The sequence below is a fragment of the Tursiops truncatus genome, chromosome 1, assembly GCF_011762595.2.
Source record: "Tursiops truncatus isolate mTurTru1 chromosome 1, mTurTru1.mat.Y, whole genome shotgun sequence".
In the NCBI taxonomy this organism is placed as follows: domain Eukaryota; kingdom Metazoa; phylum Chordata; class Mammalia; order Artiodactyla; family Delphinidae; genus Tursiops; species Tursiops truncatus.
In genome coordinates, this window is record NC_047034.1 from 46,531,502 (window position 1) to 46,546,737 (window position 15,236).

The window sequence follows — 15,236 nt, forward strand, 5'->3', positions numbered from 1 at the left end:
TTTGCTGCTTACAACAGCACTCAGGGCATAAGATGGGCTGTTCAAAATAAATATTACAATCAGAGGAACACAAGACACATTGCGATAGAGGGAATGCTGAGATTTTCTTGGCCCCCAGCCCTTTCCTGATATCAGGATCCCCGGGCTTTTCCATTTAGTTATTTTTCCTAGACTCACTCACATATCTTAAATAGTTTTTTAAAGTCTTTTTCTTCTTCTTAAAGAAAGTGGGGTTTAGTCCTGATTAACTTTTCCTCCTCAAGTGAGAGGAAAAATAATTCATTTGCAGAAAAAGGTTGTCCTTTTATAAGTGGCTCCGTTATTCGAGCAAACTACATTTTAAACTCTGCCACAAACAAGTGTTTAAAATGCCAAGAGTGCTCGCTCCTTTGGAGTGAAATGCTTCGCATGTCTTTTTCTCCTCTTATTGTTTTGGAACCCACAAAGTTAGCGGGAGGTAGAAAGTTTTCATTTCCGTCAAATAATCTGGCATGTGCAGAAAAAGCAACACGTCAACTGTGTGCAGCGACCCCCTGGGTTTCCCTAAACTCGAAGTTTGTGTTGTTTAAAGAGCCGCTGGGACACAGAAGCGCTCCGCGGTTCACCCAGACTCACAGTCCTTTTGCCTTAAAAGTTTTCCTTTGCTGACACACATCTGCCCAGACACACCAAAGGCAACTGCTGAGAAAGTATGGCTTAAAGGGAGAAGACACGCAGAGAGGAAGGCGTAGAAAGCCGAGGGAGAAAGCTTTAGCTCTCAAGTCTGGAATCGGATTGTTCCGTTCACTCCGAGTGAGTCCAAAACCCGCCCAGAGAAAGCGGGAGGAGATTCCCCACCAGAGCAGCCTCGGGAGAAGGCAGAGAGTTCTCGTTACCATTTTAGCTTGCCAAAGCAATTTCATTCTCAGTTTTCTCTCCGGTGTGTGGACGCGGCATGATGCGCCCTGCTCCCAGGCGAACGCAGTCCCCGCCCGGCTCAGCCACGGCGCCTCCAGCCCCGGCCCCGCGCGGCCGCCGCGCACCCAGCACAGACACGCGCCCGCCGCCGCCGCCGCCGCCGGTGCGCGCGACTCGTCCACAAAGGGAGCGCGGCGAGCGAGCGAGCGAGGGCGCCGCAGACTCCTCCCCACGCCACTCCGCCGCTCCGTGATGTCAGGCTTTCCTGTTTGTGCTTAGGAGCACACTCTCCATCTCTGAAATCCCATGGATAAAGTTAGCTTAGCGCGCAGTGATTTCTCCAGCTCTGATAGTGATCGGCAGACAACTACCCTTTCAAGTGGATCAGGTTTTCCTGATTGGCCACCAGGTGCCAAAAAAGATCTGGGTGTGGTATGAGGAATCAAGTGTGTTTCTCCTTTCCTTCGCTCAAAGAAATAAAGGGGGAAGGGGAGGTGCAAAAAAGGATGGGAGGAGGCGGTCAGAAAAACGTCTATTATCTGCCTGTTACCTATTGAATTTAGATTCAATCAGGGCGACCCCAATGAGAGTGGCAATACTAGAAGCCCAGAAGTTTTTCATTAGGACAAGAAAAGAATTGGTCAGAGAGTATTCCAAAACCCATGCCCAAGCGCTGCCCCTGTCCTGCATCAGCACACCATCAACAGGAAATGGCTCTGGACTTCTTTCTACCACCCATATGATAAGGCTCATCCAACTGTAACTGGCCACAGTGGGAGGGAAAGGGACAAAGCAGGAAAGGGTTTTGCTGAGACTGACAGCTTGGAAATGGGGCCACCAGTGGCCCCGGAGGTTCTGTGAGTCTTTGTGACTCATCACCATGGGTTGAGTTGTCTGTACTGTAGGGACACAGTGGGATAATAACTGCAGGGAAAGAGCCATTCATGAGGAGACTGCCAGAGGGAGTTTTGTCCTAACAGAAAGTAAATCAACAGCAAGATACCAGATGATAATATAATCAAACTTTGACACGTGACAATTCCATGCCAATTGCAAAAACGTTTAGGGCTCATGTCTTTTATACTATTCAGCCCTAAATGAATTTAGTCGCCTTTAAATTTTTTTTAAAGAAAGGCCTCTCACTAATTGCCATGCTAAGGCATAAGGCTGGGCTTTGGTTAATAATAAATACATTACGAACTGAAAAGCTAGAGAATCAAGTGTACTGATGTACCCAGGAGAGCAAAATAAATGACAGTGAGGCCATATCAAGGAAAAAACAATTTGGACACTTGAACATCTTCAAGTCACTCAGCAAAGTTCCCCGCATACAACCAGAACCTACGGGGCTCAGTAACTGTGGAGAGACAGGACACTCTTTTTATAAAACGGAAGTGATCATTTCTATTTTTAAAAAAAAAATGCATAAACTAGACCCTTCTGTGACCACCAGGAGAGTGTCCCCAGTGTCCAGAGGAAATGGTGTGGAAGACTTACCTCCCTGCTTCTTAAGCCATCCTCAGCTCCCAGGACCACCCCTATTCAGTGATCTTGAAGTACACAAGATGCACCTGGGGACAGTTAAGGAACCCATAAGATTAATTTCACCACTATTTTAACCTGATTTTTAAGGCAGAGAGTTCTGTTACCATTTTAGCTTGCCAAAGCAATTTCATTCTCAGTTTTCCACTCCAGGGATATCGAGAAGTTTCTTCAACCACGCCCCTCCCGGGAAGCCCTCCTGGACAGGGCAGCTTATAACTCACAAGGCTCCACTCAGGTTTCATATCTGCTCAGCCTCCTCTCTACTCCACCAATTCCCAGGCTGGTCACCTGGTGTGTAAGGGGAAAACAGGCTTCCAGCAGATGCAACTTCAAATCCTGGTTTTACATTAAGAGTGAACTTGGGTGCTACTTCCCTGGGCTTTCATTTCCTTATCTGTAAAATGGGACAAACATCGATCTCATAGAGTTTGAAAAAGGATTAAATGGAACTTATATACAAAACACCTAGCACATGATCAGAAAAAGTTCCATTCCCTCATTATTACTGCACTTCCTCCCAAACTGCATTTTCCCAGACTCACTGAAAAGTTGTATGTATGCAATGTGGGGAAATCTAAAATGATGTCTTCTTGCTGAATAATTTCAGAGAGGTTTTCTCTGAATGACTACTTGTATTTATACCTGATAATGTACGTGATTTTATCCAAATGTTGATCCTCAAAGAAAGGTTGGTTTTAGATACAGCAATAAAGTGTTGCAGTTTATAATTTGTAAATATTTATTTTAAAATATTCCACATGTAGGCAGCTCAAGTCAGTATTACCTTATTACACATACTTTTGGGTTAAAATACTTCTGGTCAATATGTGGGAAGGATAAACCAGTAAGCCATTTATAACTAAGTTTGAATTTAGTTACCAGATTAATCTACCCATGATCTAGCATGGCCCTTAGAGAACAGGTCAAGTTTTGTTAAAAGGATATCAGCAACGTTTCATACTTTTCAGCATACAAGTCTTTGAACTCCTTGGTTAAGTTTATTCCTAGGCATTTTATTCTTTTCAATGCTATTGTAAGTGGGACTGTTTTCTTAATTTCATTTTCAGATTATTCATTATTAATGTATATAAATGCAACTGATTTTTATATATTGATTTTAAATGCTGCAACTTTACTCAATGCATTTATTAGTTCTGACAAGTTTCAACACACAGTGCTGGGAAAACTGGATATCCACATGCAAAAGAATGAAATTGAACACTTATCTTACACCATACACAAAAGTCAACTCAAAATAAACTAAAGACTTAAACATAAGACTTGAAACTATAAAACTCCTAGAAGAATACATAGGGGAAAAGCTTCATAGCATTGGTGTCTGCAATGATTTCATGGATATGACATCAAAATCATGTAGTGAGACTACATGAAACTACAAAGCTTCTGCAGAGCAAACAATTATAACAGAGTGAAAAGGCAACCTATGGTATGGGAGAAAATATCTGCAAACAACATATCTGATAAACAGTTAATATCCGTAATATATATCCATAATATATAAGGAGCTCCTACACTCAATACCAAATAATAATAATAACTGAATTTTAAGATGGGCAAAGCACCTAAAAAAAATTTCTCCAAAGCTGTACAAATGGTAACATTATGTGAAAAGAGGCTCAACGTGACTAATCATCAGGGAAATGCAAATCAAAACCACAATAAGATATCAGCTCACACCTCTTAGGATGGCCATTACTTTAAAAAGCAAAACTACAACAACAAAAAAAAAAACCAAAGACAAAAAAAAACCCCACAAATGTTGACCAGGATGTAGAGAAAAGGAAACTCTTGGTAAGAATGTTAATTGGTACAGCCATTACAGAAAACAATGTGGAAGTTCCTCAATAAATTAAGAATAGAACTACCATATGATCCAGCAATCCCACTACTGGGTATTTATTCAAAAGAATTTAAGTCAAGATCTCAAAGAGACCTGAGTGCTCCCACATTCATTGTAACACTATGCATAATAGCCAAGATGTGGAAACAAACTAAATGTCCATCAATGGATGAATGGATAAAGAAGATGTGGTACATATATACAATGGAATATTACTCAGCCATAAAAAGAACGAAACTGTGCCATTTGCAAAGATGTGGATGGACCTAGAGACTGTCATACAGAGTGAAGAAAGACAGAAAAACAAATATCATATAATATCACTTATATGTGGAATCTAGAAAAATGGTACAGATGAACTTATTTGCAAAGCAGAAATAGAGACACAGATGTAGAGAACAAACGTATGGATACCAGGGGGGGAAGGAGGGGATGAATTGGGAGATTGAGATTGACATATATACACTACTATGTATAAAAAAGATAGCTAATGAGAGCCTACTGTATAGCACAGGGAACTCTACTCAATGCTCTGTGGTGACCTAAATGGGAAGGAAATCCAAAAAAGAGGGGATATGTGTATACATATAGCTGATTCACTTTGCTGTACAGCAGAAACTAACACAACATTGTAAAGAAACTATACTCCAATAAAAGTTAATATAAAAAAAACAAAAATGAAGATGTGGTATATACAGGAAATGGAATATTATTCAGCCTTAAAAAAAAGGAGGACATCCTGTATGTGTGAGAACACAGATGAACCTGGAGGACATTATGCTAAGTAAAATAAGCCAGTCACAGAAGGACAAATACTGCATGATTCCACTTAGATGAGGCATCTAAAGTAATCAAAGTGGCAGAAGCAGAAAGTAGAAAGGTGGTTGCAGGGGGTGGGGGGGAGGGAGAAATAAGGAACTGCTTTTCAATATGTATCGAGTTTCAGTTACGCAAGATTAAAAAGTGCTAGATAAAGGTTTTGTTGCATGGTAGCAAAAAAAAAAAGTGCTAGAGAGCTACTGTACAATATTGTGCTTATAGTTCACAGTAATGTACTGTACACTTGAAAATTTGTTAAAGTTGAGGGGGAGGTGAAGGAGATCAGAAAAGATCTATACTTAAAGCATTAGGATGTTGCTAGGAATAGTTTTATGTTGCCATATTTGGTGATGACTGACAGTCAGTAGCAATAGAAGATTCTTAGGATATAACAGGAAAAAGGAAGAGGTGTGGAAGAACCCCAAACTAAAGGAAAAAAACAAAAAGCTTTCTTGCTCTACAGTTTCAGCAGAGCCGATAAATAGAGAACTTGTAAGAGCAAACGTAAGAAGCTGGTGTGCAGATTCTTTAAGAGAATCTATCTAGAAGTGGAAATACGTAGTTTACATACTCCATTTATCATTTATTTATTCATTGGCTTCTATGATACCATACTTTTCTAGATTTTTTTCTACATCTCTGGCTGCAAGAAAAAAATGAAAAATATAAAAATTATGACAGTATACTTATGCATGTAGGTTGACATGTAGTAATACTTATGTGCCTGGGTAAATGATGAGACATTTGGCATCGAAGAGCCAGGATTTGAATCCCAGCTCTAGACAATGTGTCAACCAAGAGTTTGACCCTCACTTCTCACAGGTTTGGTGTCCTCATCTGTTTCCTTTCATGCTTATCATGAGTGTTAAAAAAAAACTATCCTATATAAAGTATCTAACAGAATAAACTATGCTATATAAAGCACCTAATAGAGTGCTTGGAACATAGGGGCCCTTGAATAAAAATATATCTCCTTCCCTCCCTGACCCCACACTCTTTCCCTTTAATGTAATTCTGTATTCATTTACTGCATTTGGTTTGCAATCTGCATGTTCTTTAGATGTCTGCTTAGGTAATAGATTGTACTGCATGACAGAGAAGTAAGAGCAGTGCAAGTATAACAGACGCTGGACTTGGAAATAAGTAGTTAAGAACTTGCCTTAAAGATGGCAATATCAGCATAAGATGGTATGAAATGGGAAGGCCATGGCTTTGTCCTCAAACTCAATGCCAGCCTATGATATCCTGCTCCCAGTTAAAAGTATAGAGGAAAACAGTCCTAAGAGAGCACTAGTAATAATAATAACAACAACAGCTAAGTGAAAAAAGCTAAATAACTGAGAGGTCAGGATTCTCCTTCCATGTGTTAGGACGGCTGAGTGCATATTGCTTCTACTTCCTTAAAGACCTCACCTAAACAGATAAGTTTGAAAACCTTTCCCACTTTTGAATGGAATTGACAATAGCCATTTTGCAACATTTTATTCACAAACTATACCTTTAGCTGTCTGTAGGTCCCCAAGAAAAGTTTGGTGGAGGACATAAGCAAATAAGTTACTTATTTGCTTCTCAACTCCTTCCCCCAACAATATCAAAGGTTTGTCAAAATGCAAACTGCTTAATCCTCCCAGCGACCCTATGAAATGCTTCTCCCTACTCTTAAGGCTTATAGGCTGTGTTGCTCATTAACTTTCCATCTTCAGCTTCCCGCTATCAGCCAGGCATCGTGCTATGGTTGTTTCTAGCTCTGCTAACTGGGGTTGCCCCCATTCACCTACTCTTTGCTTGAACTTTCAACCTTGCTTTGCAAAAAGTAAGGAGCCAGCCATGCTTGTTTACAGATGGCCAGTCCTCCAAACACTCGTAAAGCAGTAGACAGTTGCTTCTATCTTCTGAGAGCCCAAAGTGATTTTTACTAATTATCACAGAGATACTATGAAGTATAAGTTAAAAATTTTCAATTCTCTATTAGGGGTTTTTTATTTAGGCAAGCAAATGACAAGTCAATTTTAGTTGGACCTACTACAACTAGAGTAGAGGCTGCCCTTGGGGGCAGAAAATGGAGACAGAAGAAACATAAATAGCACTCAACAGATGGCAGGCCAAAGGCACAGGACTCTGGCCACGATGACAAACACTTTTCAACTAATAGTTTATCAATTGTTGGTGGTTACTCCTTTTTTTCAACTTGAAGATATATTTTTTTTAATCTTTATTGGAGTATAATTGCTCTACAATGGTGTGTTAGTTTCTGCTTTATAACAAACTGAATCAGCCACACATATACATATATCCCCATATCTCCTCCCTCTTGCATCTCCCTCCCACCCTCCTTATCCCATCCCTCTAGGTGGTAACAGAGCACCGAGTTTATCTCCATGTGCTATGCGGCTGCTTCCCACTAGCTATCGATTTGACATTTGGCAGTGTATATATATCCATGCCATGCTCTCACTTTGTCCCAGCTTACCCTTCCCCGTCCCTGTGTCCTCAAGTCCATTCTCTACGTCTGCATCTTTATCCCTGCCCTGCCCCTAGGTTCTTCAGAACCGTTTTTTGTTTGTTTGTTTCTTTTTAGATTCCATATATATGTGTTAGCATACGGTATTTGCTTTTCTCTTCCTGACTTACTTCACTCTGTATGACAGACTCTAGGTCCATCCACCTCACTACAAATAACTCAATTTCCTTTCTTTTTATGGCTGAGTAATATTCCATTCTATATATGTGCCACATCTTCTTTATCCGTTCATCTGTTGATGCACACTTAGGTTGCTTCCATGTCCTGGTGATTGTAAATAGAGCTGCAATGAACATTGTGGTACATGACTCTTTTTGAATTATGGTTTTCTCAGGGTATATGCCCAGTAGTGGGATTGCTGGGTCATATGGTAGTTCTATTTTTAGTTTTTTAAGGAATCTCCATACTGCTCTCCTTAGTGGCGGTATCAATTTACATTCCCACCAACAGTGCAAGAGGGTTCCCTTTTCTCCACACCCTCTCCAGCATTTACTGTTTGTAGATTTTTTGATGATAGCCGTTCAGACCGGTGTGAGGTGATATCTCATTGTAGTTTTGATTTGCATTTCTCTAATGATTAGTGATGTTGAGCATCCTTTCATGTGTTTGTTGGCAATCTGTATATCTTCTTTGGAGAAATGTCTATTTAGGTCTTCTGCCCATTTTTTGGAGTGGATTCTTTGCTTTTTGATATTGAGCTGTACAAGCTGCTTATAAATTTTGGAGATTAATCCTTTGTCTGTTGCTTCATTTACAAATATTTTCTCCCATTCTGAGGGTTGTCTTTTTGTCTTGTTTATGGTTTCCTTTGCTATGCAAAATCTTCTAAGTTTCATTTGGTCCCATTTGCTTATTTTTTGGTTTATTTCCATTTGTCTAGGAGGTGGGTCAAAAAGGATCTTGCTGTGATTTATGTCATAGAGTGTTCTGCCTATGTTTTCCTCTAAGAGTTTGAGTGTGTCTGGCCTTACATTTAGGTCTTTAATCCATTTTGAGTTTATCTTTGTGTATGGTGTTAGGGAGTGTTCTAAGTTCATTCTTTTACATGTAGCTGTCCAGTTTTCCCAGCACAACTTACTGAACAGGCTGTCTTTTCTCTATTGTATATTCTTGCCTCCTTTATCAAAAATAAGGTGACCATATGTGCGTTGGTTTATCTCTGGGCTTTCTATCCTGTTCCATTGATATATCTTTCTGTTTTTGTGCCAGTACCATACTGTCTTGATTACTGTAGCTTTGTATTATAGTCTGAAGTCCAGGAGCCTGATTCCTCCAGCTCCGTTTTTCTCTCTCAAGATTCCTTTGGCTATTCGGGGTCTCTTGTGTTTCCATACAAATTGTGAAATTTTTTGTTCTAGTTCTGTGAAAAATGCCATTGGTAGTCTGATAGGGATTGCATTGAATCTGGAGATTGCTTTTCGTAGTATACTCATTTTCACAATGTTGATTCTTCCAATTGAAGAACATAGGATATCTCTCCATCTGTTGGTATCATCTTTAATTTCTTTCATCAGTGTCTTATAGTTTTCTGCATACAGGTCTTTTGTCTCCCCAGGTAGGTTTATTCCTAGGTATTTTATTCTTTTTGTTGCAGTGGTAAATGGGAGTGTTTCCTTCATTTCTCTTTCAGATTTTTCATCATTAACGTATAGGAATGCAAGAGATTTCTGTGCATTAATTTTGTATCCTGCTATTTTACCAAATTCATTGATTAGCTCTAGTAGTTTTCTGGTAGTATCGTTAGGATTCTCTGTGTATAGTTTTGTGTCATCTGCAAACAGTGACAGCTTTACTTCTTCTTTTCTGATTTGGATTCCTTTTATTCCTTTTTCTCTCTGATTGCTGTGGCTAACACTTCCAAAATTATGTTGAATAAGAGTGGTGAGAGTGGGCAACCTTGTCTTGTTCCTGATCTTAGAGAAAATGGGTTCAGTTTTTCACCATTGAGAATGATGTTCACTGTGGGTTTGTCATATATGACCTTTATTATGTTGAGGTAAGTTCCCTCCATGCCTACTTTCTGGAGGGTTTTTATCATAAATGGGTGTTGATTTTGTCAAATGCTCTTTCTGCATCTATTGAGATGATCATATGGTTTTTCTCCTTCAATTTGTTAATATGGTTTATCACACTGATTGATTTGCATATATAGAAGAATCCTTGCATTCCTGGGATAAACCCCACTTGATCATGGTGTATGATCCTTTTAATGTGCTGTTGGATTCTGTTTGCTAGTATTTTGTTGAGGATTTTTACATCTATGTTCATCAGTGATACTGGCCTGTAGTTTTCTTTTTTGTGACATCTTTGTCTGGTTTTGGTATCAGGGTGATGGTGGCCTCGGAGAATGAGTTTGGGAGTGTTCCTCCCTCTGCTATATTTTGGAAGAGTTTGAGAAGGATAGGTGTTGGTTCTCCTCTAAATGTTTGATAGAATTCGCATGTGAAGCCATGTGGTCCTGGGCTTATGTTTGCTGGAAGATTTTTAATCACAGTCTCAAACTCAGTGCTTGTGATTGGTCTGTTTATATTTTCTATTTCTTCCTGGTTCAATCACAGAAGGTTATGCTTTTCTAAGAATTTGTCTATTTCTTCCAGGTTGTCCATTTTATTGGCACAGAGTTGCTTGTAGTAATCGTTCATGATCCTTTGTATTTCTGAAGTGTCAGTTGTTACTTCCCCTTTTTCATTTCTAATTCTATTGATTTGAGTCTTCTCCCTTTTTTTCTTGATGAGTCTGGCTAATGGTTTATCAATTTTGTTTATCTTCTCAAAGAACCAGCTTTTAGTTTTATTGATCTTTGCTATTGTTTCCTTCATTTCTTTTTCATTCATTTCTAATCTTTATGATTTCTTTCCTTCTGCTAACTTTGGGGGTTTTTTGTTATTCTTTATCTAATTGCTTTAGGCGTAAGGTTAGGTTGTTTATTTGAGATGTTTCTTGTTTCTTGAGGTAGGTTTGTATTGCTATAAACTTCCCTCTTAGAACTGCTTTTGCTGCACCCCATAAGTTTTGGGTTGTCGTGTTTTCATTGTCATTTGTTTCTAGGTATTTTTTGATTTCCTCTTTGATTTTTTCAGTGATCTCTTGGTTATTTAGTAGTGTATTGTTTAGCCTCCATGTGTCCGTATTTTTTACAGATTTTTCCTGTAATTGATATCTAGTCTCATAGCACTGTGGTCAGAAAAGATACTTGATGAGTTCAATTTTCTTAAATTTACCAAGGCTTGATTTGTGACCCAGGATATGATCTCTCCTGGTGAATGTTCCATAAGCACTTGAGAAGAAAGTGTATTCTGTTGTTTTTGGATGGAATGTCCTATACATATCAATTAAGTCCATCTTGTTTAATGTATCATTTAAAGCTTGTGTTTCCTTATTTGTTTTCATTTTGGATAATCTGTCTATTCGTGAAAGTGGAGTGTCAATGTCCCCTACTAATATTGTGTTACTGTCGATTTCCCTTTTTATGGCGTCAGCATTTGCCTTATGTATTGAGGTGCATAAATATTTATAATTGTTGTATCTTTTTCTTGGATTGATCCCTTGATCATTATGTAGTGCCCTTCTTTGTGTCTTGCAATAGTCTTTATTTTATTTTTTTCTTGCTGTACACGGGCCTCTCACTGTTGTGGCTTCTCCTGTTGTGGAGCACGGGCTCCAGACGTGCAGACTCAGTGACTATGGCTCACGGGCCTAGCCGCTCCGCGGCATGTAGGATCTTCCCGGACCGGGACACGAACCCATGTCCCCTGCATCAGCAGGTGGACTCTCAACCACTGCGCCACCGGGGAAGCCCATAGTCTTTATTTTAAATTCTATTTTGTCTGATATGAGAATTGCTACTCCAGCTTTCTTTTCATTTCCACTTGCATGGAATATCTTTTTTCATCCCCTCACTTTCAGTCTGTACATGTCCCTAGGTCTGAAGTGGGTCTCTTGTAGACAGCATATATACAGATCTTGTTTTTGTATCCATTCAACCAGTCTATGTCTTTTGGTTGGAGCATTTAATCCATTTGCATTTAAGGTAGCTATCGATATGTATGTTCCTATTACCATTTTCTTAATTGTTTTGGGTTTGTTATTGTAGGTCTTTTCCTTGTCTTGTGTTTCCTGCCTAGAGAAGTTCCTTTAGCATTTGTTGTAAAGCTGGTTTGGTGGTGCTGAATTCTCTTAGCTTTTGCTTGTCTGTAAAGGTTTTAATTTCTCCATCGAATCTGAATTAGATCCTTGCTGGGTGGAGTAATCTTGGTTGTAGGTTGTTCCCTTTCATCACTTTAAATATGTCCTGCCACTCCCTCCTGGCTTGCAGAGTTTCTGCTGAAAGAACAGCTGTTAACCTTTTGGGGATTCCTTTGTATATTTTTGTTGTTTTTCCCTTGCTGCTTTTAATAATTTTTCTTTGTATTTAATTTTTGATAGTTTGATTAATGTGTGTCTTGGCATGTTTCTCCATGGATTTATCCTGTATGGTACTCTCTGCACTTCCTGGAGTTGACTGACTATTTCCTTTCCCATATTAAGGAGGTTTTCAACTAAAATCTCCTCAAATATTTTCTCAGTCCCTTTCTTTTTCTCTTCTTCTTCTGGGACCCCTAAAATTCATATGTTGGCATGTTTAATGTTGTCCCAGAGGTCTCTGAGACTGTCCTCAATTCTTTTCATTCTTTATTCTGCTCTGAGGTAGTTATTTCCACTATTTTATCTTCCAAGTCACTTATCTGTTCTTCTGCCTCAGTTATTCTGCTATTGATTCCATCTAGGGTATTTTTAATTTCATTTATTGTGTTGTTCATCATTGCTTGTTTCATCTTTAGTTCTTCTAGGTCCTTGTTAAATGTTTCTTGCATTTTTCTCTATTCTATTTCCAAGATTTTGGATCATCTTTACTATCATTATTCTGAATTCTTTTTCAGGTAGACTGCCTATTTCCTCTTCATTTGTTAGGTCTGGTGGGTTTTTATCTTGCTCCTTCATCTGCTGTGTGTTTTTCTGTCTTCTCATTTTGCTTAACTTACTGTGTTTGGGGTCTCCTTTTCGCAGGATGCAGGTTCGTAGTTCCCATTGTTTTTAGTGTCTGTCCCCAGTGGCTAAGGTTGGTTGAGTGGGTTGTGTAGTCTTCCTGGTGGAGGTGACTGGTGCCTGTGTTCTGGTGGATGAGGCTGGATCTTGTCTTTTTGGTGGGCAGGACCACGCTTTGTGGTGTGCTTTGGGGTGTCTGTGACCTTATTATGATATTAGGCAGCCTCTCTGCTAATGGGTGGGGTTGTGTTCCTGTCTTGCTAGTTGTTTGGCGTAGGGTGTCTAGCACTGTAGCTTGCTGGTAGTTGAGTGGATCTGGGTCTTAGTGTTGAGATGGAGATCTCTGGGAGAGCTTTCGCCATTTGATATTACATGGAAGCTGGAGGTCTCTGATGGACCAATGTCCTGAATTCAGCTCTCCCACCTCAGAGGCACAGGCCTGACACCCAGCTGGAGCACCAAGACCCTGTCAGCCACCCGGCTCAGAAGCAAAGGTAGAAAAAAAGAAAGAAAGAAAATAAATAAAGAAAATAAAGTTATTAAAGTAAAAAAAATTTTTAATTATGAAAAATAGAAAAAACTTTTAAGTAATAGTATAAAGAAAGAAAGAATACAGCAACCAAACCAAAAACAAATCCACCGATGATAACAAGCGCTAAAAACTATACTAAAAGAAAAACCCTAAAAAACAGACAGACAGAACCCTAGGACAAATGGTAAAAGCAAAGCTATACAGACAAACTCACACAAAGAAGCCTACACATACACACCGACAAAAAAGAGAAAAAGGAAAAAAAATATATATATATATCTTTGGGGAAGTCTGAGGTCTTCGGCCAGCATTCAGTAGGTGTTCCATAGGAGTTGTTCCACATGTAGATTTATTTCTGATGTATTTGTGGGGAGGAAGGTGATCTCCACGTCTAACTCCTCCGCCATCTTGAAGGTCTCCTTTGTGGTTACTCTTAATTGTTGATGATGCTTTCCTGAGGAGGAAGTTGGTTACTGGAATACTATTTGTAACTTGGGCTAATAAGCATTATAAGCTCATCTAATTATAGATTTCTGTAAAGAAAAAAGGACATCCAGAAATGTGTTCACATGGTTGAAAAGATCAAAACAGAGAACAATCAGCTTGGACATAATGCCAGGTCTCTGTGACATACAATAAAACATTCTACAAAATGGGAGACAGGTGACCTGATGCCATGAAGGGCTTTAACCAAGATTCTGGAAGGAGTTACTGTGCAATTAGCCAAATCGTATCTTGTTTCAGGGCTAAAGGAACCTCCTTTTTCCATAGTAATGGTATTGAAGTAGTATTGAAAACCCCACTGAATTAGACCTGTTAGAACATAGTAGCTAGAATGACGACTATGTAGTCAGAGACACCTAGATTTGAGTCCTGATCCATCACTTCTCTCTGAGGCAAGATCTCATCTCTAAGTCTATAAAAAATAGGGATATAAACACCTTCCTCATTAGCTCATAGTGAGGGTTGAATGAAATAATCCACATCAAGCCTTTGGCACATAGTTAATAATGTTGATGACGATGATGATGGTGTCAAGTTAACATATTGCAAAAGCTACAAGAGACTGACTACTTTAAAAATCAGATCTATAGATTGAGTAGTTCAAGATTTTGCAGCCTGAAGCTAAAACTTCATGTTACAAAGAACCATAAGCCCCACAAACTGGTTAGTCAATGAGCGACATTTACTGAGTTGCTACATGGCACAGAAAAATACTGTGCTCTGTATCCTTTCCCACCTCAAACTACCTCCACACAGGGATCAGAGTAATCTTTTCCAATCACCATACCATCACCTCCTATCCTTAAATCCCTCCAGTAGCTCCCCATTGTTAAGGATAAAAACCTAAATCCTTTTCATAGTCTATAAGGCCTTGCCCAGGTGGGCCCCTTCCACTTTACTTTATGTACATTCTCTGGACTCAGTGACCCCAGTCTTCTTTCAATGTCTTGAACATATCTGGCTCCCCACATCACAGAGCCTTTACTCATGTGATTCCCTCTTTTGGGGAACATCCCTCCCTCTTCTCCTCTCCCACTTGGGCTAAATCCCCCTCTTATGTGCTCTCATGGCACCATGTTTCTCCCTTTGTAGCTCTATCACAGCTGTAATTTTTCACTGACTTGTATGATTATTTGATAAATATCGATTTCCCCCAAACTCTATGAAGGTACAGGTAATGTTAGTTTTTTTCTCATCTCTGTACTCTAGCACCTCACACAGTGCCTAGCACATAGTAGATGCTCAATAAATAACTATTTGATTTACTGATAGATACATAGATGAATGTCATGCTGTAAATTCAGCAAATGCTTAATTGTTGCTGAGTAATATAAATAAATCTTAGATATTACCTCTATCTTAAAGTTGCTTATACTCTAAAAGCAGAAAAAGAACAAAGGGAATAAATGAAAAATGACTTTACGAAGCCACAGACCAGCAGGTACAGATTTAGAGAACAGGGCACACTGAGCAATGTGTCTCTGAGAGGACACTGAGAAAATTAGCCACGTGGTGAGCACCCTTAAAGGACT

The 15,236-nt window shown here is 39.3% G+C and overlaps 1 protein-coding gene across 3 annotated transcripts in view; it reads right to left on the minus strand.

Moving 5' to 3' along the window:
- The window catches only part of RGL1 (ral guanine nucleotide dissociation stimulator like 1), a 279,931-nt gene that overhangs the window by 133,175 nt on the left and 131,520 nt on the right, over positions 1 to 15,236 (minus strand). The window contains exon 1 of one of the 3 annotated variants that reach the window (XM_019952564.3): positions 876 to 1,201. The exons of the other annotated variants lie outside the window; for them this stretch is intronic. Within the exon in view, the coding sequence (XP_019808123.1) occupies positions 876 to 902 (27 nt within the window). The 5' untranslated portion in view covers positions 903 to 1,201. Of the gene's footprint in view, positions 1 to 875; positions 1,202 to 15,236 lie in introns of those variants that run through there. 3 annotated transcript variants of the gene reach the window in all.